The 27111-nt window shown below is 34.0% G+C and overlaps 1 protein-coding gene across 3 annotated transcripts in view; it reads right to left on the bottom strand.

Moving 5' to 3' along the window:
* Positions 1-283: 283 nt before the first annotated feature.
* LOC137826382 (BEACH domain-containing protein C2) overlaps positions 284-27111 on the bottom strand; it is a 49375-nt gene continuing 22547 nt past the window's right edge. The window contains exons 12-32 of one of the 3 annotated variants that reach the window (XR_011083483.1): positions 25525-25609; positions 25233-25427; positions 20619-21164; positions 20402-20545; positions 19561-20016; positions 17001-17146; positions 15629-15698; positions 14965-15048; positions 14717-14773; positions 14549-14617; positions 14369-14455; positions 14163-14279; positions 12541-12690; positions 12188-12272; positions 11752-11872; positions 11509-11605; positions 6354-6472; positions 3519-3885; positions 1652-2445; positions 1215-1337; positions 284-774 (exon numbers count right to left, since the gene is read on the bottom strand). Coding sequence is in view for 2 of the 3 variants with exons in the window: in XM_068632329.1 (XP_068488430.1) it covers positions 697-774; positions 1215-1337; positions 1652-2445; positions 3519-3885; positions 6354-6467; positions 11509-11605; positions 11752-11872; positions 12188-12272; positions 12541-12690; positions 14163-14279; positions 14369-14455; positions 14549-14617; positions 14717-14773; positions 14965-15048; positions 15629-15698; positions 17001-17146; positions 19561-20016; positions 20402-20545; positions 20619-21164; positions 25233-25427; positions 25525-25609 (3985 nt within the window). In the remaining variant the exon portion in view is untranslated. Of the gene's footprint in view, positions 775-1214; positions 1338-1651; positions 2446-3518; positions 3886-5690; positions 5756-6353; positions 6473-11508; positions 11606-11751; positions 11873-12187; positions 12273-12540; positions 12691-14162; positions 14280-14368; positions 14456-14548; positions 14618-14716; positions 14774-14964; positions 15049-15628; positions 15699-17000; positions 17147-19560; positions 20017-20401; positions 20546-20618; positions 21165-25232; positions 25428-25524; positions 25610-27111 lie in introns of those variants that run through there. The other 2 variants (XM_068632329.1, XM_068632331.1) reach the window with 2 other exon arrangements.

The following is a 27111-nucleotide window of genomic DNA, read 5'->3' as shown; positions in this document are numbered from 1 at the left end:
CAATAAAATATGCCTAAAATTGTGTAAGTTCCTTATCGTTCAAGCTTAAAGAGAGGTCCCAAATATATGCAACGATTAACCATATTTTAGGCTTGACTTTGTGACCTCTTTAAACTTTTTTAACACATTTTAAAATTGACCAACTAAAAGTCTTAGCAAAGGCTGCACATATTTTAATTATTTAAAAACGTCTTAATAATAAACAATCAATTTGATACAGTAGAAGCATTTCCTCGTCAGTAACATCGACTTTGATTCATGGAGTAGTTTATATAACGAGATATTTGAAAAAGTAAGAACTGAAATTTGGTTATTATATTAACAAATATTGACCATTCAAACCTCAAAATCTAATCAATCACCACATCTGAAAAGCAGAGCATTACAAGAAAGAATAGCTACTATTTTTTAATTCTCTGTAATAAAAAAAATGGTAGGACAAAAATGGCTCAAACCTCAGTCGGAACTCAGAAGCTTGTCCAATATTAACACTATAGCACAACCGGAGGAGCAAAGAACCCTCTGCCAAATCTAAAAAATCTAACACTAGTGGTAACAGTAGGATGTTACATATGCCACAAGACTAAACCATAGGGGTGCAACCAATATGCTTACAAACCTGTGTCATAACCAACCTAACTTTCCTAACTGATTGTGTGTAGAAGATCTGTAACCCAGTAACGTATACCCTACAAGCTATGATTTTATGAGAGGCTGAAGTCCATCACCTTCCCAGCCAAGCTTGAGCATTTGATCGACCACTTTCAAGCTTAACTGCAAACAGTAAGTAGCAGTATTAATAACCATCGAATGGAACAGTTTAGACATTAGAACAATTAGAGGCGCAATTGAGAGATTTATTTAGATAAATAGTTGGCTTTCATTTCATGCACATAAAAAGTTCACATCTCATCGGTGGCTGTCATCACCTAAGCTTCAAATGTGGTAAGAAGAATAGTGGAAATTCCACATCATTTAAAGTAACGAGTATTAGCGCAAAATATTTTGATTCTGTGCACTTGGTTGGTTCTAGAGAATACACAGAAACATCAAACTACACAGATGAGATGTAGTGACTACTAATATTATGCACTTTAAGAAACTGCATGGGCAAATATATGAAGTTTGTTCTGTCTATCAGTTTACAATTCAGGAGAAGTAAAAAAACTCAACTTCAAGGACCATCGGTATTTCATAAGAAAGATTTAACTTACAGCCGGATCAGTAAAGATTATCAATTGTTTATCCAAAGTTGAAACCAAAAGATTTGTGTTATCCTTGTTTAGAGCCAGAGCTGTGATATCCTGCCCTTCTTTCAGCTTCAATGCATGAAATACCTACAAAAAAAGTAGGAGACTCGTGATCTTTGAGAAAACTGCCTAGCATTGTTGGGAACCCACAAAAAATGCTGCTATAAGAATATCTAATTTGTTTCATTTGAAATCAATTATTTTTTATTTGAAAATACATATCTGCAGATGATTTTTATAATAATTCTACTACAAGACAGGAAATAAAAAGCTTGCTTTGATTGTTGCTCTTTCAGATCAAATGCTTGGTTATGGTATATGAAAATGAGGAATAGAAAGCAGCACTTTAATGTGTGATAAAACGTAAATGCAAATTTAAATATGAAATTTTAATGTTGTACCTCCAGCGTGTGCATATCCAGGAAGCAAATAGAAGGCGATGGAACATCTATTCCCGTGTTTTCCAAAATTTCTTCTGTTTCTGAATAAAAATCATCACCTGACTTACTTGAGTTGGGACTACTATTATAGGGTTTGGGACTATTATTATAGGGTCTACCATTTTCAAGGGAATTTATTCCAATCAAAGCGCTCATCCCATCAACAGAAATTTCTATGCAATTGATACTGCAAAAGATAGATAATTGTGCTCTTGCAATCGGAGTACCATTGAGTGTAAAAGTACTGAGAGTATGCTGAGATTCATTCCAAGTCAGTACAACCCCCTCAGAGGAAAGGCAGACAATATGGGCTTCCACACCATCAAGCCTTCTAATTAAACGCCCCCTTCTTATAGTGTGCAAGAGGACATCTGATGAATGGGAGCAAGAAACAACTATTCCAATATCCGAGTTAACACAACAACTAAGTATTTCAGTGTGGTGGCCCCGAAGTACCTGTATGGGACCCTCAATTCGACGTCTCCTGTCTTTTTCTAGCATGTGCGATGAACCATTACTAGTTGAAGATGACGTGCCTGTCCCAGTGGAATGTTCTGACATGACACTTGTGTGAGACGCAAGTGCCCTATGTATTCTCCAGAGTAATACTGTTGTGTCTCGGGATCCTGTCACTAGGTAGTTACTATCAGGCGAAAGACCGAGGCATGTTACAGGAGCACAATGCCCATAAGCTGTTTCTAATGTTTTAGCTCCATCTGAGGATATTAGCTTAATACTATTATCAGCATGCCCACCTAATCAATCAGAAGCAAAACTACAAAATTAGACGTCAAATATTAAGTATGCAAAATCAACTACAACAAAATGTAGTCCATGTTTCTAAACTCTGTAAGATCCAAGAGGATGAAAAAAATATAAGTTATTTTAAACAAAAAACAGATGAACTACTTCTCAGTAAATGTTACTTGGAAATATGGCAATTCAAGTGAGCAATGCAGACCAGCAATCAAATTTAAAATGATACTGTAAGGTCGTGAATATAAAGGAAGATACAAATGATATCATTCATATATCCTGATAGTGAATAATTATATTATAATTTATTATTCAACATTTGGAACTAAAATTTGAGCACCAGTCTTGGGCATTTAGCTTTATAGGTTACAGAACTACAGAATTGTAGATATTACAATGATTGAGTATACTAAATTTGATCACTTATACAAGCAATATTTTAAAAATTGGATTTGTAGGTGTAAACACTGCCTCTCGGCTCATGGTTCATTCGTTCAACGATGTTGACTTGTGGTTGAACCGGTAACAATTAAATTTATTTTTTTATATTATATATTATTTGAAGTAATAAAAAATGTAAAGTTATAAGAAATCAAGATATAAAAAAAATAAATTCATATAAACCACTAAATTATATGTTTCATAAGATAAAAATATTAGTAATGGAAAAAATTATTCATAACTAAGTGTAAACCTTAAATGTGTTTTTTATTTATCTTAAAAATGTTTTAGGTTAAATTTAAATTAAAAATGGAAAAAATTGACAAATACTAGTTCAAACTGACTTTCTGCACAGTTTTGGTCTGGCTTTTTTGAAATGATGGTTTTGGGCTAGTGACTAGACTGATTTCCAGTCAATCCAGCCTTAAAACTAAGAATAAAAGGAAACATTATAACATGAAAATAATCCCACCCATTTATGGTTCAAATCCTAACAAAGATTCCATGTAATTGATAAATAGCATATAATTAATTCAAAGTTTTGCAAGCATGAGTATAAATCCATCAGAAGAGCTCGTTTCATAAACCAGAGGCAGGATATCAAAACAATCTTAAGCATTTCTAGATTTACCAGTAATAACTTCTTTGTTGCATGTTATAGAAACAATAGCTTGGCTTCTAATTCCAGAGACAGCAAATGCTACAGCTTGGGGGAATTGCCACTCGACAGAAGATGTGGGCGGTGCTTTGAACATGCGCATAATAGTACCACCAGCAGATGCTAACGTAGCTTTTCTATGTTGAAAGAGGAAAGGAGTACCCTGCCCATCAGGTGTATTTGGTTGCCACTTGTGTTGTACAACATGAGCTGCTGGTGCATCCATATCAACAACCACAACTGTATCTGAAGATGCATGAATGGCAGCAGCAGGAAGATTGCAGCGTTCTGGGAATGGAACATCATATGGTTTGACTTCTTTTGGATTACGGAATATTGTCTGATATTGAAATATAAGCACTGTCACGCACTTAACATTGAAAATGACAGTGTATTTACATACTCTATTATCAAGCATAGTAACTCTTTCATAAACAATAATAGTCACGGGTTTACAAAAATCTAATGCCAACAAATAGCATTTACATAGTTCTAGATTAAAAAAATTGTTTTAGATATCAGGTATCCCAACACCTTTCAAAGTCAGCACACATTTCCTAAAAAGAATACTAGTGAGCAGGCATAGTGAAAAATATTAAAAGCTACGTATTCCCAGTTACAACAGAAAGTGATTTCACTGATAAGAAAAACAGAAATGGAATTCCACATGACTATGTTGGATAATCTAATGAAGTGCCCAGAAAAGGGGAACTGTATCAACAAGAAGAATCTGAAAGATTATTTGACCAAAATTGCTAGCAACATGAAGTCAAATGAGTTCACAACTTGCTGTGAATACTGATAGTCAATACAGATGCAGCTTATGAGGAAAGTAGAATGTTGGAATAATGTTAATGTTGCTTACTTTTAGAACGCCATAAGCACAACTTTCTCGCACACATGCAAGCATGGCCTGGTTTCTTAACTCACTGTTTGTTTCAGTAACAATTGAGCAAAAGAAAATTGGGAGGGAAAAAGGATATAAATACTGCTACATTTCACTGTTTCTTTGAATAGAGAAGTTAGGACCCACTAGAAATGTTTTCCCTCTAAATTGGAGTAAAATGGGAAGGAAATGACTCTCCCTTTTCGTTTGGTTCAATTTTTTAATAATAGTAATAAATTTAAAAATAATTTTATGTTATGAAAAGATTTCAGATTAAAATTATTATTTTATCATTATAAAAGTAATTTTATCTAATTTATTTCTTTCCACTCATTCAAACAAGAATAAAAAAAAATCCTCAATACTTAATTATATCCGGTTAAACATTTTTTCCATTTTATTTCTCCTCTATTTCTACAATTATTTATTTCTTCTGTATTTCATTCCTAAACCCCAATACAAACAAACATAACAATGTTAAGGGAAAATTGGAGATAACTCCGTTGAGACCATGTTAAATAACACTAACATCCCCTCTAGTTTTAAAATAGACATTTAACTTTCGTATGTTTTGAATACAATGACATTCACATCATACATCTTATGTTTTTAATAAATGACACCCACTTCCCATATATTTTTACCAACGTGACATTCACCCTCTTTATTTTATTTATTTTTTATAAAAGATTCTTAATTTTTAAATTTTGAAACTTTAATTTTAAATTTTCATAAATTTTTAAAAAATATAAGAAGTGTGGGTGTTGTCATTTTATTAAAAATATAAGGGATGTGAGTATAATTTAGTATAACCTCAGGGAGCTAAGTACAATTTCCCCTAACATTGATGTAAAAAGCAAGATATCAAAAGTATTGAAGCTTTTTGGCACGCAGCCTTTCACTGGGCAGATATTGGAAAATTTTCATGTGCTAAAAGAAAAGTTTAATATACCAATTTTATATTGGCATTACTTCAGATGCAACAGTGATGGACTCGGTATCATTTGTTGAAATTTTTGTAAGCTAGGAGGAGCAGAATATTATTAAAAAAAAGAGATAAAAAGAAGACGTAAGGTGAAATATTTTTCTTAGATATAACAGCAAGGAGAAATAATGCAGTGCAGAAGAAGACTTCTCGAAGAGCTTTTAAGTCCCACTTTATGTTATACCAAGAAAAACCATTCAAGAGCACCAAGGACAAGTAATGAAAAACCATTGTACTCCAATTCATCAAATCAAGCATAAAAGTGAGGATTTCAAACCTGCCAAAAATATCACACAACAGCATTCAAAGCACAATGACAACACTTTTCCATTCTGACTCCTGCCAAAGTATGTTAAAAGCCTTTGAACTTGATCAACAATAAGTATGCGACTTTTGCTATTTAAACCTTACTTCCTTGTCTTTAATAAAAGAAACTTACTAAGTAAAGGGAGAAAATATACAAAAGAGAAAGAGGAATTTCACAACTATAAAACAGAAACAACAATGTTAAACAGAAGATCAATAGAATAAAGCTATCCTATCTCTTTGCACATCTACTAGCTAGACCCCATTTAAAAGGCTGTGAACTTTACATGATAAAAAGCCAAATGCTTAATCTTATCCAGACCAAGAGTAGTGCCACTGAAACCTTTTTAAAATATTTGCTGCATTACAGTCAAATGCACCAACGTTCCAAAACAAATTCACCAAAGTTTAATTGAACATTGCAGATGCACTAATAAAAACAAACATCAATGGAAAAAGCATTCGTTGGCTAATGAATCAACAATGTTGCCAGTTTTAAAGAACCCTCGTGTAATAAATTAGAGTGTTCAATCTTGAGAGATAATTCTCCATTAAATAAATCAGAAGGATAAGATGTAATCTCCTTTTGATGTAACTTCTCAATAAAAAATATCCAATGATCAGCTGTTACCTGCAAATGCAGAACTTCTGCTAATGGCATTTTCTTCAAGTGAGGAACAGTCAGAAGTTGGGACGGTGTTTGTCCAAAATAAGCAATCTGATCTTGTATGGCACACTGTTGTACCTTTACTTGTCATGAATAAAAGAAAATATTAATCCAAATAAACATGAATAAATTATGTTTTGGTTAGATTATGATGCAACAAAAGTGGTTTCCTAAAACCATCTTGCAACAGATGAATTTAAGGGTATATTACATGGTCTTCCCCTCAGATTAAATTTAGTATGAATAAATTTATACTAAAAACTTCTTTCACATGTCCCTTGATTTGTTATCTTTTAGGCATTATGTGTTTGGTTTGTGAATTTTATAAGGGAAGTATATGCAGTTCTTTAAGAGAATAAAGGTGTCAATGCATAATAAGAATCATAAATATGAGAAGGGACTTGGGTATAGTTTTTCTTCAGTAAGGCCTAGGAGCTAACCTATCAACAAAAAAAGGGATGTTGCTAAGTTATGGGAAGGTTAGCACAATTTTCCCAATTTATAATGCATAATTTTTGTAATAAAACTTTACTTAACCACTCAATTACAATTATTAGCAGCATATTTTTTGGATGTAATATAAAACTACTAATTAATTAGGTATCTTCACTTAATAGCTTTGAGCGTAGTTATAGTTCAAAACATGGTATCCAAGTCTTTGAGCTCAAATGGTCTAGAGTTCGATCTATGCAAAACAATCTTTTTATTCGTCACCCATTCAATTTTTCTTTAAAACTCATGCTAGACATCATTAGGAATTTTGACATCTCAACTAGGTTGACACCTCAAAATCCACCAATCATTTAGAATCACATGAAACATAACATAAGAGAGAGAAGAAGGGAATATAAAACATGGTGGACCAAACCAAATCCACAAGTAAATCCATTCAATTTACTTTTGTTGGAGATCTCACATCGATTAGAGATAAGGATATTTCATAGTATATAAGTGAGTGCAAACCTCATCTTATGGGCCGGTTTTGTAAGGTATAATTAGGCTTAAATTTAACTTCTTAAGATCGTTCCTATCGTACCACCCGCTATCAGACCTCTATCAAATCACCCATCAGTACATAGTCACACGCATGAGTTTGATTGGTCTCGGTGTGAGGGGAGGGGGAGTGTGTTGGAGATCCCACATCGACTAGAGATGAGAACATTTCATAGTATAGAAGTGGGTGCAAACCTCACTTTATGATATATTTTAATATTTTTTGGAAATAAAAATAATTAATATTTAAAATAGGAATGAATCCTCTATATAAGAAACAAATAGTAACATTTTTCTTCTTCTAAATATAAGAAACATAAACCACTTTCAAATACATAATTGTTGGGTCTATCATACCACCCGCTATCGGACCTCTATTGGATCACCCATCAATATATAGTCTCACGCATGAGTTGATTCGTCTCGGCGTGAGGGGAGTGTGTTGGAGATCCCACATTGACGAGGACATTTCATAGTATAGAAGTGGGTGCAAACCACCCGATTAAAATAATTAATATTTAAAATAGGAACGATTCCTCTGTATAAGAACAAATATTAACATTTTTTTTCTAAATATAAGAAACATAAACCACTTTCAAATACATAATTGTTAATTTCTTTTTGTACCATTAATTTATTGTGAAGTATATTAATGAGATATTCATTGTTGCTCGTGAAAGTGGGTGCATTTATCGTGTCATTAACAATATATGTTTTCTTATGGTTAAAAGAAAGACTCATTGAATTATTAGTGGTGTCATTATATATAACTTAACGCTTAAACTATTTAATTTTATGAGTATCTTTGAAATAGAATTTAGATTTATGACATTATTCATTAAAACTAACTAATTTAACTACTTTTATTCGTCTTCATACCTAGATAGATACATGTTCCTTGTTAGTTATAACAGTTAAAACTGTTTTACCTGCATCTTATGCAGTATTGGGTATTATAAATACCCACTCTTTTCTATTATTTGTAATAAAGAGCTATACTGAATACATCTTTATTGCATCTCTCTTTCTCTCCTTCAATATTTCCTTTCCTCCGTCAACCTTTTATGATATCAGAGCTAGCTATGGCTTCATCATCAACCATTGCTGCAAACAATTCTGAAAATTCTTCCCCCAAACCCGAGACTCTTCTTCCTCACATTTTTCATACACCCATACCCCTGAAGCTTGATCCAAATAATTTCTTGGTTTGGAGACAACAAGTCACTGCAACTCTCCGCAGCCTTGATCTACTTCACTTCTTGGAAGGCTCATGTATCTAACCGCATCTCTTCATTCTTCTCCTTCTGTTAATCCCAAATATATCATCTATGATCACCAGGATCAATCCATCCTAGCCTGGTTATTGGCTTCCATGACTTTCAGTATTCTCACCAAAATGGTTGGCCTGGATATGGCATAAACTCTAAACTCACTATGCATCCCAAACCAGAGCCCAAATCAAGAGACACAAACAGCTTCTGCGCACACCCAAGAAGGACTGATTTGTCTCTACCTATCTTCTTGAAATCAAGAAAACTGTCGACACCTTGGCTGCTGTGGGTTGTCCCATCTCTACCGAGGATCACATTGAAGCTATTCTTGTTGGGTTGTCTGATGAATATGATTCATTCGTCACATCAGTCACATCCCATCTTGATCCCTATACAGTAGAAGACATTGAATCTCTTCTCCTTGCTCAAGAAAGCCGTATCGAAAAAGCCAAACATTCAGTGGATCAGATTCTGCAGGCACACGTGTCCTCTGTTCCATCTTCCTTCTCCCAATCAAACTACAATTCTACCAAACCTTTTTCTTCAACCCACACCTCTGGTCTTGGTAAACAAAGATTTTCTTCCATGACACGTTTTTCAAACTCCAAGAACTACAACAAGGTTCCATCTAATACCTTTTCTTCTCGGGTGCAAAGTCAAATTTCCGGAAAATATGGGCACACTGCCCTTCATAGCTGACATAGGTTTGATTCCTCTACTCCCTCTCAAGTTACTGCTAACACCACTCATTTTTCTTCGCCTCTTAGTGATGATGAACCATCGATCCTTGGCACCCCAACTACTCTTGATGATCCTCTTTGGTACCCTGATAGTGGTGCTTTTCATCATCTAACTGCTCACAACACTAATCTTTCCACCAAAACACCATACACAGGTTCAGAAAAAGTCGCTATAGGTAATGGTTCACGGCTCCCTATTAAATCTATTGGCATTGCCACTTATACTAATCTCAATACACATAATATGTTTTCTTTACAGCATTTACTACATGTTCCCACTATATCCAAAAATCTGTTAAGTGTTTCTCGGTTTGCATGTGATAATCATGTCTTTTTTGAGTTCCATGCTGATATTTGTCTTGTTAAACATCAGGGAACAAACGAGATTCTGCTTCAAGGTCAGCTTAAAGATGGTCTTTATATCTTTCCTAATCTTGTTCATACTGCTCCTTGTTCTGCATACACCACTGCTGTTACACCTGGTTCCTCTACATATCATTTGTGGCACTCGCGTTTTGGTCATGCCCAACATAAAGTGATTCACCAAATTATGAAACGTTGTAATATACATTACAATGCTAAACGTGAATTCTGTGAGTCTTGTGTGGTTGGTAAATCGCATCAACTACCCTTTACTGCTTCTCAAACTATATACTCTAAACCTCTCCAACTTGTTTTCATTGATATTTGGGGCCTGTCCGCTACCCCTGCAGCTAATGGTGCTTGTTACTATATTTCTTTTGTGGATGCTTACACTAGATATGTTTGGTTCTACTTAATACACACTAAATCACATGCTCTAACTAAACTTGAAGTAGTATATTTTTGTGTATGGATTGGAGATCCATCGATGAAAAAATTATTAATAGATGGATTTTTATCAAATGGTTCAGGACAGATCTGGTTTTTAAATAATTTAGCAGATCAAAATTGAGTAATGAATTATTTTTATCCGATATATTATAATCCAAATTAAGATTTTTATGGTTCATCTCTTTTACCACCCATACTTCCTACTATCAGTCTTCTAATAAAAAGTTGACTCATAACGCAGGATAGGCAATCATCTGCATTGGTCAATGCTTCAAGCTCAAAGAACTCATGCATGAGGGGACATTATTAAGGAAGTGAAACAATAGATGTAATGGAAATGTGTCTCCATTACACAGTGAAAAACATAATTTATACTGTAACTAATAAATACAAGGATTTATAGTTATCCTAAGTGTCATAATAACATAGTAGTATACAGCATATAATAGCTTAAATATATTTTTAGGCTGCAAAAATATCATATTATAATGAATATCTTAAAAATTTAGGTTTGCTCTAATCCAAACCCCAAAGGGCTATAGAGTGAGAGTATTCGCCCACTTATATACACTATTCAGGCACTATCTGTAATAATGTGGAATCTGGTCTTTGTTTTCCTGATGTAACTGTTGGCCAGAACTCAGTGAGTAGAGCCACACAAAAAAGATTGTCTGGTACATAAGTGTGTAATAACAGAGTGGATTTGGCAGTGATCTGACATTCTACAGGAATCAAGGACTAACCAATGTGGTCATTAAATGAAAAAGTTTACTAGATAGAAACCAACAAATCTGAAGGAGCAATGATAGTTCTAATGAAAGTTATAGATGGGTCATGGTTTCCCAACAAAAGAATTGCCTATAGTTGTAGCGTATAGGAGACTGATGTACTGCACTAAAGAGTATAAAACCTTCCATTCACTAGTGAAATGAGCCACCCAAATTGTAATCAATTAACAACACCAATAATAATAATTTGTTTTCTCTCTCTCACACTGAAAGTCTAACACTAGTGGACAATGGGCCTATCATTTTTAATGGCTGAGGATTACCTGTCATCCTCCTCAAGCACTGAATACCATGTTAAGGAAGAGAGAAACCAGAGACAATGAAATCCATTTGTCTCAACTACACAACTGAGAATATTATTCATGTAAAAAGCATTAAGTACAAGAGTTTTATTTATGTATGATTACCATACCATAATTACATTATGTATGATTAGCATATTTGCACACTATGAAACTTTAGGATTTTACTCAAAACAAATGAGTTAAAATATGGAGATGTGAAGGTAACATACTGGGTCAGAGATTTTATCAAGATCCACTGTCCCTTCATAGGTAGTATAAAAGAAAACGTTATTTGCTGTAACAGCTTCCTTGCCCCGTTGCTTATACCTGAGAAGATCAACTTAATTTTGTAAACCAAAATAGTTATAGATAGAATGGGTTAACCAACTTATGAAAATGAAAAGAAAAGAAAACAAGCAGCAGAGCAAAGCATCAAACATTCAGGTGAAATTAAAACATAGTTTAAAACCTACCCAAATATGAGGTCAATCCACTCGTGCAAATGAGCTGATACATACTCGCTCTCTAGAGCCTTCCGGTGCTTATGAATAAAATCAACTGGATTTTCAGCCCAAGCAGGAAGCTTTACGGTATCTGGTAAAGGAGAAGTAAGCTATTAACCATGATATCACAAATGACATTTTCAACAAACAAAACTAAAGCAGAAAACATAAATGAAACATTCCGTTGAAAGAAAAAGATTGAATGTATTTCTCAATATTTTTACAAATGTGATTACAGTCTAAATTTATAGACTATTTACAACCTAATTAAAGAAAGAAATAATAGATAATTAAAGCTATACAAATCAAATCAAATCACCAAAAGATATCAAATTTGTCCTAATAAATAGAAAACAGAATTTGCACTAATTATGGAATAATCATCTCCTAATTACACAACACATACCAAGCTTTCCTCCTGTTTGTGTCGTGCCAAAATCAATTGAATTTTCATTTGTGAGGACCTCAGATTGGTAAAATAGCTCAGGAACCTAAAAAGTGGAAATAAAAAATTCTTAATGATAATAGTTTCAATAACCATAATAAAAATTTAATATTAATAAAAAGCATCCTCCTATTGAAGACACCTAGGGAAAATCCCCCTAATGTATACAAATATATTCTTAAAATGTGAATGTAGCTAGCTCTAACTCAATCAAAAAATATCAGCCTGTAAGGTGATAATTTCTCCACTTATAAACTGTATTTTGGTATTATGCCTTGTCAATATAGTACTAAAGTTTTTCCCAATACACATACCAATTCCTTTACATCACTCATGTCCTCAAGAACTCCATTCCAAGTAGCAGAAATATCAGAAAACATTCGATCTGCATGGTCAAATTTTCCACCTTGCAGTTGGATTGCAAGGGTAGTGAACGGTTCAACCCTGACAAGATAATACAAAACCTGTAAAAGAAGATAATAAATATTAGTTATTCCAGAATCAGCAACTAAAAAACTCATGCAAGACAAGAGTTTACATACTGAGTAATTACTTCTATTGCTATTGTATTATAAAAAACAAAAGGGTAAAATTAGGCATCAGAGAACATAGTGATTATAATACACACAAAAAAGGAGGCTTGAATTCATGAGGCAAAAGAAACACGAAGCAGAAAGCAAAATATCAAGAAAACACAAGCTTAAAGATAAAATTCTTTCATATATTCACTTAGTTCTTTGTCTTGGGGCCAATATGTATATCGCTTAGACCTTACTAGATTGAAACTATGATTGCTAAATTCTGTAAATTGTAACTCAACTTCAGTACAAGCACTTGGATTTTAATTGTGTAGATGCTATACAGTCCTAGTTGAAATATTATTGGCAAGTCTAACTCTGTAGAATCAGGGTTTTTCCCTTGAAATAAGAGCTCTATTTAAAAGGATGTAATGCCCATTTCTTCAGAGATAGATTTTAAAAGCATCAATGAATTAAAAAAAAATAAGGCTATGTTGTTGATGACGATGATGATTAATATTAAGTTTTAGTAAGGAACATTTTATGAATATTTTTTCAGCAAAATGCTTCCAATTTGGTTGCACAGTGCTATCAAAAGCAAGACGTAGTGGTGCCTAAGAAATCATAGATATTGAGATTCTTCTCATTTTAGTTTACTATATAATTCAAGCCTTCCATGACGTGCAATTTTTGGCAGTCAACATGAAACATTCATTGTGAGGACTTTGATATTATTGAGTGCCTAAGTCTCAGATTGAAATGGTCAATGGAGTATTTATAAGTTTGGTTCTCCCCCGAAATTGATTCACTCAAATCATCCTGTACAGCTTCCAATTCCAATGCCTCAAACCTAAAGAAACACTCCAACCCATCTGCCACTAATTTTTCAGACAACAGATAGCCAACCAATATTGATAAAATCTTAAGTCATCCACTGCCTTACTTTACACACAGAATGAGAGATGCCAAAACAATTAATTAAAATTTATCTGAACGTGAAGTTACTAAAAGACCATTAATATAATAGTTTGTATAGTTGACTTTTGAAATCATAGGTACCAAGGGCAGCCTATCCCAATTAGGGTAGATTCATAATATCTGAATAATTTCTCTGTGCAATTATGTTAGTTTGCTGCAGAAACTATGCAAGCATCATATCTGGACATACAAAATCCAAACACAATAAAATACAATACAGTGAAACATAAAATTAGATCTGTGTTCAGTTAACCACTTAAAAAAGCTACATTTTGATCAAACTATCTGCATTGAACTAATTTGGTAAGCGAAATTCAGATTAAGCGAATAAGCCTAAGACCCAAACATAGTTGAAGATACTCAAAGAGCATATCAGCAATGGCAACAAACTATTCCGATCAATAAAGATATTATAAATATATAGAAAATAAGGGACAAACTGTTCCGGCACTGGAGTAGTGTGATCCATAATGGAATTTGGGGATGACTGGATCATCAAAGTTAGTATATCTCTCCTGAAATCTATTCAGTCGATCAGGATTGAGTGCACCAACAGGCTGCATGACATTAAAAAAATTAACTATGAAGACACAGATTATAAATGCTTTTACAATAGCTTCTAAAGAAATATTTCATTACATAACACCTTTGAAAGGTCTCGATAAGAAGAGGGATTAGAAAGATCCAAGCTCTCTGAACTGTAGTCAGAAAGAATCCAGGGGAAAACCGGATACTGCCAAAAATTGGTAATGATAAATGAAAATCATGAAAATAGGATTAAATAGATAAATTAAATGAAGTAAATTAAAGGGGATGGGGAGGTCACCTGGGTAATATCATTATAACTGCGCCCAGCCAGTGTATTGAGTTGCATTAGATATTCAAAATTACTGATCTGCACAAAGGAATTACAAAACTCGTGTAGTCATATTTAAGCGACAAGTATCCAATTATAATTCAAATTATTTTTTTCTTAATGAACCAAGGCTCTTACCTCCCACCTAGTCCAGCGTTCCATGAGTTGAATTCTCTTCAAAAGTTGTTCAGGCCTCTATAACAAGAAGGAAATTTCTTTAGATTCTTGAACCACATGAAACCCAAAAGCTATGCTAAAAATATATATAATATAAAAAATGTAAAATTGCAGTAAACATCAGCATGAGTTGTATATATTTCATCGACATTTATTCATACAGCCCAGATGCATAAAAATTTACACAAAAATCACAGAAAGGATATTACCTGAGTAGCCAGATATATATTGTTTAAATGAGGAGGTCGTGATTGAACAATTGCACGATATGCATTTCTACGGCCTTCACCATTCTGAAGAGGGAAGTAGAAAGGAAAATGTTAGTCATACTAAACCATCACTTAGCCTCCACCAATCAGCTTAGGATTTTAGAAGAGTTGATCTTTAATATGGTATGAAAGCCTTCAAGACCAATGGTCAACTGTCCAATCCTTTCCACCTCCATTCTCCAAAATTAAATCAAACTTCCATGTAAAAGCTTAAGCTTGTAAGAGAGTCTTAGACAAGGATCATAATGTACAGCATTCAACAGTCATAAGTAAAATGTTATGAATCACATCAGTGTTAAGATAACCTAAAAAACTAAATGATATTATGATAGAATTTAGCTCCTCTAAAATTAGGTTGTACTTTATAGGATAAAGTATATATAACCATTGAATAGAAAATTAATGGTTGAGACTTAAGATTTTAACAGCTTCTTAGTTTGTCATACTTGTGTGTGGATTTAATCACAATCCAAACCTTTGATTTTTTTAAACAATGGTTATAATTTTAGTTTATCCCTGTAAGTGCACTCCCTAAAATTAAAGGAACAAATCCTTTTTCCTGAAAATTTAAAGGAAATAAATTGGGAAATTTAAGAAGAAATACCCCAAAATCAAAGAAGAAGTTTGACCGGTCCACCAAAAATAACTCCAGGGCACTTCTTCTAAGGAGGTATCTGTAACAGGAACTAACGCTTATAAACCACTAAAATCATGTTTTAAAAAAGGAAGTATGCTGCAAATGAACAATAAAAAAACTACTAAAAAACTTCATGTAGATGAAAAAAAAAAAGAACACGTTGCTTCACGTCTCAAGAGAGGAGAGTATTCAATTCTTAAAAAAAAAAAACTACTTAGTTACAAACAACCATGGTGGAAACTTAAACGAATCAAGGATATTTCCTTATAGGTTCAGAGACAAATATTAAACATCAATGGCTAAGTGCACATTCAACATATCTAAGGAACCTACATTAGAAATGGGAATAAAAAAAAATTAATTTAATGCAAAAATAAAAAGGAAATAAGGAACCAACACCTGTTGTCCACCCGAGCACACAGCAACTACATGTGTAAATATGGTTAATCTTGTTTCACAAATGGTTAAAAGTAAATGAACTAAACTGTATACAATTATTGATATGTATACCATCATCAGGTTATTGAGATGTCAATGGTAGTTAACTTCGTTTCATAAGAGGTTAATAGTTTCATACTGTTACCATCATCCCATGTAATTAAATAATGTAAATATCATTAGCTTTGTCTCAAAAGTTGTTAAGAGAAAATGAACATGAATTTATACAATTATTCATATGTGGTTTATAATGTCATAAAGTTAATCAAATGTCTAATGGTAGTTAACTATGCTTAAAAGTGGTTAATATTTATTAAGATAGTTGTTTATTATCTGTTGTGAGACAAAAACAAAGACAAAAACTCAACTCTCAAATGACAAAACTCAATGAATCCCTAAACATTACATTCCTCTTACTAAGAAAAACTCAAGTCTCAAATCAGCTAAACATAGTGCCAAAATAAAATATATAAGTGAGGACAATCCTCACCTTCCAAGTAAGGTTTAGACCTAAACTATTTGTAAGATAGTATCAGGGTTTATCCTAAATCTGTTTGAAGGGCCACTCGCTACATCATCTACATTTCAAGCCCAATAGTGTTAGATGAGAAAGGTGTATCAGGAAAAAGCTAACTCCCACATCAACTAGAGATAGTGTCAATATAATATATAAGAGATCACAATACTCGCCTTACAAGGTGATTTTTTAAGACTGAATTAAACCTAAACTGCTTTTTAAGACCTCTATTATTTCTTCACTACCCACCCTCTAGTTAACCAACTAATATGCTAACTGTCTTAATTACCAAACTCACGACAGACTATACTTGAAATGGAAAAACACTAAAATGCAACAGAATGAATAGATAATAGTATGGTATGGTCTACGAAATAAGCTCACCTCCGACTATAAATTTGGTGAAGAGATGACATTAGCCAGCTGCGATCTTTTTCTTGTTTCCCTGCCTCAACATCGGAATTAGAACCATCCATTGTGGTGCTGGTCTCACTGTTATCAACTATAAAATTTATCCTCCTATTGGTTACCTACAATAAGAGAATAATGCTTTACATGAGTGTTATTACCTACCTTGGACAAGAAAGTCTCTAAAATTGTAGGCTTTAGGTAGGGAAGGTGGAAATTAGAGAATATCAACAGAAAATAACAGGATATGAAATTGATATGATGTGATTCAAAACAAAAATACAAATGATTGGAAAGTCATCTCTCTTTTAGGAACAATTTAGCATCTCTTGTATTATGGAATCAAATATTAATATTCGTTGTTGTAGCTCATTTTATTCTTTGAATATGTTGTTTCCAATTTTGGGTACATTATGTTTAGAAAATTATGGGTGAATTCGACCGTGTGTGTGTTTTATTTTGGTTTTTCAAAACTATTTATTAAATTAGTTTATAATCTATTTTTTAAATGAAAAGAAAGAAAAAGTATGTTCAACCATTCTGTTTCAAAAAACAATTCCAAAAGTTTTAAGGGAAGAAAATCTGCTAATGAATTTGTTCTAAAATAATCTTTAAAAAAATAATTAAAAAGACTTGTTTGATATATCATTTTTCTCTATTTTATAACTTATTTACTCGTGAAGAATTCAATTACATTTTTGTGAAATAATATCATATATAATATTGATCTTTGTAAATATCATGGATTTAAAATATAATTTTCCACACTAGTGGAGAGAACGACCATGCTCAATAAAATTACAATATATAAACCAAGGAGGACAGAAATCAGACAAGGAAAACTGTGCGAGGAATGATCGAAAGCTTTTGAGAAGTTGGGAATTGGGACAAAGAAAAAGGAATGTGAGATATATAAGCTTTCCAAAAATATGGAAAGGAAATCAAATTATTTGAACCAAGATATTCAAGAAAAATTGGTGAACTGTTCTTTTTTGTAAATGATTCAGTTTAATTGAGAAATAAAAGGAACTGATTAACTTTAAACCTAAGGGCTTCTGGAATAAAAACTGATACCAAATGATTTTGGCATGCTTCAAATGATTGATGAGTTTGGGGTGCCAACCTAGTTGGGATTGTAAGCTATATAGCGATGCTTTTGCATACCTACCTTTCTATCATATAGAAAGGGCAGAAAATGGAACCAAAAGATTTTTGCATGAGCAGAAGTGAAACAAGTATAAGCATTGCAATTTTAGCATGACACAGGAGGAAAATGACTTTGGGGGTAAAACTGGAGATGGCCACAAGTCTCTAAATTTAAGTATCTAGTGTCAATATTAAAAAATGAGGGAAAATTAATAAAGATGTCCCACAAGATAGGGTACAAGTTGGGTGATGAAAATGGAGAAAGGTATCAGAGGTCATTTGTGAGCACAAAGTTCCTGCCAAGCTCAATGGGGAGTTTAATCATATTGATATTTGACAAATTACATTGTATTAAAGTGAATGTTGGGCTTCACAGAGACGATAACATTGTAAGGATCAATGACAAAACATGTTACAGAGGATGATGTTGCTCTTGTACCATGTTGACAAGAGAAAAACAGAGAAGGAATATAATGAATTTCGTGTGTTGTGTGCCACATGAGTAACTGTTATTTATAATGAAGAACAGATACAACAATAAGGAACAAAATAATATCTAATGATGGGAAATATTTAATGCAAAATTTGTTTAGTAGCATATAGCCATTGTTATAAGAATTTTATCCATAGCAGCAGCAGTGTTTTTGGGAGGTTGTTATTGAAATTGTGCAGTAAATACACATAGATACAACCTCTCTTTTTGACTATGTGGTTGTTATTAATGATATTTTTGCATGTTTATATGTCATGTTAAGTATATGGTAAACTTTTTAAATGTTTATAAATTTTATGTTTCACGATACAAAACAATTCATGGTTCAAAATATAAGCTCTACAATACATAATTTGTATCTCGACTGAACTACCATGATTAAAAGTAAAACAAAAACATTTTCTAAAACTATGCAAGTCCTTAATTATTTCTATAGTTGATTCCACTGCATTGTCACACCACAGCATTGTGGTCCAAACAACCCAAATCAATGCTCATCCACAAAGTCCATAACTGCTGAAAATCCAAATCTTCCAACACATCATTAACATAATCCAATTTCAAACCCACCCTGTAGTTTGTGACAGAAGAACAGCTGGGAGTAGAATGATAGCAGTGCCAAGAATATAAGCCCGATTGTAACAAGAAAATGAGGCAAGAGGAAGACTCGTGCCTTTTTTTGCAAGTGTTCAACATTATAAGAATGCTATTTATGCACCACTTTTACTATTTTTTGGTTATCTTTGGGGATATAAAATGCAATAAATATAGTACACAAAATCTACTATGCCAAAAAAGCAATTTCATCAGGATAATTTCAGTATCAAAGGAGGTATCCACATTTATAACTACATACATATTTAATAAAATACATTAAATAAGGCCAATAGAACTTACTTGAAAGGTTCCTCGAATGACCTTTAGTGGTCGGACCATTGATGAAGGTAGCTCAAGAACAATTCTTTCATCAAGTTCACTAGGTACATACCCAGGTGCAATGGCTGAAGAACTCCGCACAAGTTCTTCATCACTTGCATGTTGAGTAGCACCAGACTCTAAAGATGCCAGAACAGCTTGATCAGCCGATTCGGACATTCTAGTCTGATTGTCTCCTTTATCATCATCACTGACCCTAGTATTCAGGTTGTCAATTTCCACCGGTTCTTCATCTTCATTGACTGTCTCCAATGAGATTGCTTCTGCTGACAAAATTGGAGTCTGTTGGTCATTTTTCTCCCCAAAATAGTCCTCATAGTTTGCCGCAGAACCTAAATGATCAGAGCCGTGGTAATTCCTCCTCAAACATCTTCTCATCCTTGAAGAACCTTCCATTAAATCTAGCTTCCAGAACACCTAGAAAATTATATAATAATTAGTATAATGAAATAAACACAAATATTTTGCAATTTCATGTACTAGAAAGTGCATCCTCCAATTAAGGCATAACAAGAAAAAAGAAACAAAAAAAAGCAAAGGATAAGATTAAGGAAGCAATCAAATTCTTTGGAAAACCAAAGGTTTCCCATATAACTGTCAGGATCACATTAAAAAAAAGGCTGAAATTTGTTTGCAAGATTTTCTGATGTCAAAGGAACAAGCAGCAAGAAACACAATGCATGTTTCTTAGTGTCACTTTCTCATTATGTCCTGAAAAGAGAATTTATCGTAGAAAGGGATGAGATGCTATAAAGAATGTGATTTTGGTAATGACAATGTGAAGAATAGTATCACAACATACACAAGGTAGACTGTATAAATGATCTGCAGAAGGCCCAAAAAGACTTTTCATTTCTATTAACTGGTGAATAAGTTTGCGCCATGCCCGGACTCCAGTACTGATTCGATGCCGACCAATTACATCTACATAAGCACGCCTGTCAATCTGGCAACCAAGAAATATTTAATAAGCTGTTTCTCCAAAATCTGAACACCATAGAAACAATTAGCAAACAAACCTCAGACCGTTGCATGTTTCTTGCTAGGGCAAAACTAGCAACAAGAACAGCAATGTATTTATATGAAAAGGCATTGAAGTCTTTCCCATATACCGACTTCGTATCAACAGGGTGCAAACATTCCATCCAGGCAACTCCCATTGCTTCAGAAATATTCCAACTCTTTACCCGCTCCATATCACTAGCATTCCTTCGCTGTGCAGCTGTGGCCATTGCAACAGCACTAAGACCTCTTCCAGAACCAATCTTTGCAAATCTCTCAAGATCACGAGCAGCTGCCAAAGCAGCAGCTTTTGCAGCAGCTTTGTCCTTTGGAAGGGGTGGGGTTTTATTTGTGGCTTCCAGAGGTTTTTGAAAGCTTGAAAATGTATGGAGTTTAGTCTGTTTTCGTTCCATCAATGAAGTATCACGCTTGAGATGGGAAGTTGTTGCAGGCCGATGGCTTTCACCACCTGAGGTACCTGCCGCAACCATAGCCATTGCCATTGAAGCAGGTGGAGATGCAAAAGCAGCAGCCCAGGCAGGAGATATCATAGCAAGAGCGGCCTGAAATAAATACTAGATATTGAATGCATATCTCAATGAATACAAGATTAGCATCATAATGAATAAGTTTTAGCATATCATTATTGTAGTGACAAATAAAAAAAGCAAACTAACAAAACTAACAAACAAATCATAAATAACATACAAATCTAATGGTTTTCCATTTTTAATAGTAAGCACTCAAGTAATAAAAACCCCTTTTTATTCAAGGTTGGTGGCACCATAAAGTTGTATGCAATTTTTATTCAAGGTTAGTGGCACCATAAAAAAACATAAAGTAGATAAATAGGCTACGTCGTAATTTTGGTCCCCTAATTCCTTTCCCTCCTCAATTTTAGCCCTTAGTTTTAGAAAATCTTCAATTTTGGTCAAATTCTCACTTTTGTATACTTTTTTTCTTTTATTTTTAACATTTATAACTAATTAATTAAAATACCTTTTTATGGTACCTTAAATGAAAACATTAGGTCTAGGACTCAATTTGACCCCAAAAAAGCACAAGGTATATGAGGAGATTACCAAAATTGCAGATTTTCTAAATTTTTGAGCCTAAAATCAATGAGACCAAACCACATATCAGAACTTAAAGGGAAACCACATGCACGTGAATGTACACATTATATACATTGTTGAAAATATAGGGTTTTAGGTATTGAGAGCACATTGGAGAATGGAGACTGAATAATAATCCCTTGAGAATTATTGTATGCATTACAAAAGATATAAAAGACAAATGGTTTACGTAACTGGAAAGTTGCATTGCATTAATGATTCAGTAAAATTCAATTTCAGTTACAACTGATTGAAATCCTTTATTTATTGATAACAGGCCAGCTGACAAGTTGGGCCCAGATCACTAACCAAAGCCTAAGAAAGAAAGAAAAAGAAAAGTACACTGAAAGCATGAGTTGATCTCTAATATAGTAATACTACTCGCAAACAAATCACCTTATGATATATAAACATCTTATAAGATATTTTTTATATTATTCTAACACTTCCCTTTAAGCTAAAGCTTACTAAGCTTTAAATTTGTTACAAAGAAAGAGAAAATCAGAGCTATTATTATATAAGAAAAAGTGAACTAATGGAACGAATATAATTCTGCTACATTTATTCCAGAAAAGAATGGTGTTGAAAACACCAAGGATCTCTCTCATTCTACATAGGGAAAATAGCTATGCAACTATTAACATAATTCCCTCCTTGATGTTCCATTTAAAAGATTATTTATATGCCTTTCTCTCTAACTGCCTACTCACTAACTTCTAACAACTTCCTAAGAAAAGCGTAATTAAATTTTTATGGGCTTTTCTTCCTATAGCAGACTCACAAGGCCTTAGGCTCAGATTGTGTTATATCTCTTGCCTAACAGAAAATATAATACAAGTACCTACAAATTAGTAAATAGTCTATCTATCATGCATTGCACAGGGTACCAAAGTACAAGCACTTTATGAGTTTGTTCATATCCATATGCTTCTTAAAAGAGTAGAGAAAGAACAAGGAGTTTAGAGAGAAGAATGAGAGAAGAGAGAACTTTATTATATGATTGAATACAGAACATGCAGGGAAGATTGGGTATTAATAGTACCCAGTGTAGTAGTTAATACATATAAAACAGTTAAGACTGTTATAACATAAATTAGGACAAATATAGTAATGTTATTGTGGAAGTGAAGAAAAAGGGAGGTGTCACTTTTGGTGGGATGAAAACCAAGAGAGATTAAAGTGGTACATAGCTTGTGAAACCAGGATCTAGGTGCCTGTTTCAACCCTTAAAGAGCTTTGTTAAGTTTGCAAACAATGTTGGAGTCACCAGTTTCAAAGCCAGGAGGTTGAATCATGTAGATAGATTCCTCCAGGTCACCATACAAAAAGGCATTATTAATGTCAATTTGATTGACAGACCAATTTAATTGAAGAGCTAGAGTGAGGATAATACGTATGGTGACAGGCTTTATCACAGGACTGAATGTTTCAAAGTAGTCAAAGCCTTGTTGCTGATGAAAACCTTTGGCGACGAGACGAGCTTTATTCCGCTGAAAGGAGCCATCAGCATTGTATTTGATTTTGAAAATCCATTTGCAACCAATGGGTTGAACTCCAGGAGGAAGAGAGGTGAGACTCCATTGGGGAAGATGTAAGGCTTCTTTGGTGGATTTGGGAAGGGTCAAAACAGGTGCTGCAGTAAAGGCACGTGGGCCAAGTAAAGCAGCCTTCGCGCGTGTAAGCATAGGGTGAGTGTTTTGAGGAACAGGATTAAGTGGAGTCAAAGCAGTGGAAGACGAGTCAAAGTGAGAGGATATAGTAGCAGAGGAATCAGGAATTTCTTGTGAGGAAGCAGGGGCGGTAGGTTGTGATTCAGGGGGTGCTGGTTGAGACACAAAAACAGGCGGTTGATGAAAAACAGTTAAAGTGGGTGAAGGGATGGAGGAAGGGTTATTAGTGGGTGAAGAAACAGAAGAAAAAGGGTTAGATAAAACAGCATAGGGAAAACCAGATTCATTAAAAGTAACATGACGAGTAATATACATACGCCCAGTTGGAGAGAGACACATGTAACCTTTGTGATTGGAGGCATAGCCAAGAAACACACACAAAGATGAACAAAAACTCATTTTATGTTTATTATATGGGCGAAGAAGAGGATTACAAGCACATCCAAAAAATTTGTAAAAAGAATAATCAGGGTGTGTTAAACAACAGATAATATGGGCTTTGATTGTTTAAAACAGATGTGGGTAAAACATTTATAATGGAAACAACAGTAGTGAAAGCATAGGCCCAGAAATGCATGGGTAAATTAGAACAAACAAGTAGAGTCAATCCTATATCAACAATATGCCCTATGCTTACGTTCAACAGAACCATTTTGTTCATGAGTGTGAGGGCAAGTTAGACGATGAGATATGCCATTGGATAACAAGAAAGATTTAAAACAGAGAAACTCTTTTGCATTGTCAGTTTGAATGCTTAACAGTGGAAAACCAGTTTGTTTTTCAATATATAATTTGAAAAATTTGAAAACAGTGAGTGCTTGTGATTTAGTGTGAATTAAATAGAACCAAACATATCTAGTGTAGGCATCCACAAAAGAAATATAGTAAGTAGCACAATTAGTTGCAGGGGTAGCAGACGGCCCCTAAATGTCAATGAAAACAAGCTGTAAAGGTTTAGTGTATCTGCTACCGTATATGGGTCAAGACGGGATGTGACAGAGGTGATAAAAGAATCGTATTCATTGGACAGCCCATCAAGAACAGCTTCAATGTGATCTTCTGTAGAAATGGGACAACCCACAACAGCCAAGTGGTCTACGGTTTTCTTGATATCAAGAAGGTAGGTAGAGATGGAGCGGTCCTTCTTGGGTGTACGCAGCTGCTGTTTGTGCTTCTTTATTTGAGCACGAGTTTGAGATGCATAATGGGTCTGGAGTTTTTGCCACACTTGATTTGAAGTGTCCATGCCTACCATCTGAGTTAGGATACCTGCAGTCATAGATGCCAATAACCAGGCCAAGATTGCCTGATCCTGACGATCATACTGGATATATTTGGAGTTAACAGTGGGGGAAGAGTCTTCCTCGACAGAGATGAAGCGCGAAGGAATGCAAGAACCATCCAGAAAATAAAGAAGATCTAGGCTTCGAAGGGTGGCATTAACTTGTTGTCGCCAGACAAGGAAATTGTCTGGATCCAGTTTCAGAGGTATTGGGGTATGAAAGCTATGAGGGAGAAGAGCTTCGGGCTTGGAAGAAAAATTTTCAGGATTGGTTTCAGTGGTGGATGATGAGGCCATTTTTGGCTCTGGATACCATAAAAGAGTAGAGAAAGAACAAGGGGTTTAGAGAGAAGAATGAAAGAAAGAGAGAACTTTATTATATGATTGAATACAGAACATACAGGGAAGACTGGGTATTAATAGTACCCAGTGCAGTAATACATATAAAACAGTTAAGACTGTTATAACTAACACTTCTTTTAAATGAAAATAAGTATGCAAAAGCATCACTATGCTGATTTCAATCCCAACTATATATTTAAAAACACATGTGAAGCAAAGTACCTCAATTGGCAAGGAATCAGCCGCCAATGCACGATCATCTGCAATAAGAGGATTCAAGCCATCAGCAGTAGCAAGCTCATGAATGGCAGCTAAAACAGGGCGCCACCTCCTTAATACACCAACGAATGGTGGTAAAATAGCTTCAAGGTACTGTTTACGAAGAGGCTTTTGATCTCTGCTAACAGCATGGTATACCTGGACAGATGTTGTACTATGGTAACTACAATAGTTGTGCACAAAAGAAAGACAAATGACACATGTGCACAGGAAAGATTAGGATGATAATACAAACCTCAGAATACAGCACGCAACATGCTACCAAAACTCTTTGCCTCTTAGAATCAGAAATTGGCATGTTGAGAACAGGTGAGAGAACACTGTTCAAATTACAAATAAATAAATAAACAACAAGAAAAACCCTTCAATATTATCAGTCGGTGATGATGATATTCATCTGCTAAGAAATAAGAAATATAGACAAATTGGGAAATTCAATTAGTAAGACCATTTTAAAAATATAGGACAATGTTTCAAATAGATGTAAATAAAAAAAAGGTATTAAATAAGGGGGCGGGGAAAGCAGTTTGCAGCTGGACTTTGTTACTGTAAGGAACGTGTTTGTGTGATACTTGGGACAGAATAGTATGTTAGATATTTAGTAAAGTACTTGTTATGTACTATAAATAATAGTGATATATTGTGATACATATTATGTGTGAAATAAAATTTTAGATACTACCATATGAATATCAAAGATGGCATGGCAGCCTGTGGTGGAAATTTTATGGTGGACAAATTTTCATGCTACTATATATATATATATATATATTTATATATACACACTAAAAAAACAATTAATATATTAAAAATAGCATAATGACAAACCAATTTCATAACATCTACAAAATTGTCATCAGATAACGTCTTAAACTTAATTCATAATGTTGAATGTAACGGGCTTAGTCCATAGTTTTTTTATATTCTGTTATGTTCTTTTGTTATTATTTCAATCTATAAATAAACAACCTATATGTGTATTTTACACAAGGGAAATTAATCTTATATTTATTTTTTTCATTCTTAATATGGTATCAGAGCATAGGGTTAGGGTTAAATTTTTTTGCGGTGAAGCCACTGTCACCACTTCTCCGCCATCATCATTTAGTTTTTACCGTCACTCAAGTGTTGGGTGTATCTATCTAGTAGTATATGTTGATGACATTTTTCTTACAACACCAAGGAATCTCTCAAATAAAACAACATATTTGTCACCATTTTCAGACCAAAGATCTTTGCAAACTCAGATATTTATCGGGAATTAAGGTAGCACAATCCAACAATGGTATTGTTATCTGTCAAAGGAAGTATGGATTGGATATTTTGGAGGAAACTAAATTAATAAATTCAAACTTTGTTAACACACTTATGGATCCTAATGTCAAACTCCTACCAAGTCAGAGGAAGCCTCTCTTAGATACCGAGAAGTATAGAAGAATAGTTGGAAAATTGAACAATTTTAATGTTACTTGTCCGGTTACGGTTAGTATGGTGAGTCAAGTCCTTAATTCTCCATATGTTGATCATTGAAATGTGAAATGCAGTCATTCGTCTATTGAAGTATATTAAAGATTCTCCTGGAAAAAGGCTTGTTATATGGTCACAATAATTATACTAGAGTTGTATGTCATTCATATGCTAATTCGACAGGATCTCCGTTTGATAGAATATCCACTTCCATATATTGTGTTTTGTTGGAGATGTGGTATCAGAGCCATTTTCAAGCCTATCCTAGCAAATATTTGTTGGGCCTATCGTGCCACCCGCTATCGGGCCGCTATCGGACCACCCATAATATATAGTCCCACGCTCGAGTTGGCAG

This window comes from Phaseolus vulgaris, chromosome 8, assembly GCF_000499845.2.
Source record: "Phaseolus vulgaris cultivar G19833 chromosome 8, P. vulgaris v2.0, whole genome shotgun sequence".
Lineage (NCBI taxonomy): Eukaryota > Viridiplantae > Streptophyta > Magnoliopsida > Fabales > Fabaceae > Phaseolus > Phaseolus vulgaris.
The sequence above is the reverse complement of the archived record's forward strand: the minus strand, read 5'-3'. Positions and strand labels throughout refer to the sequence as shown.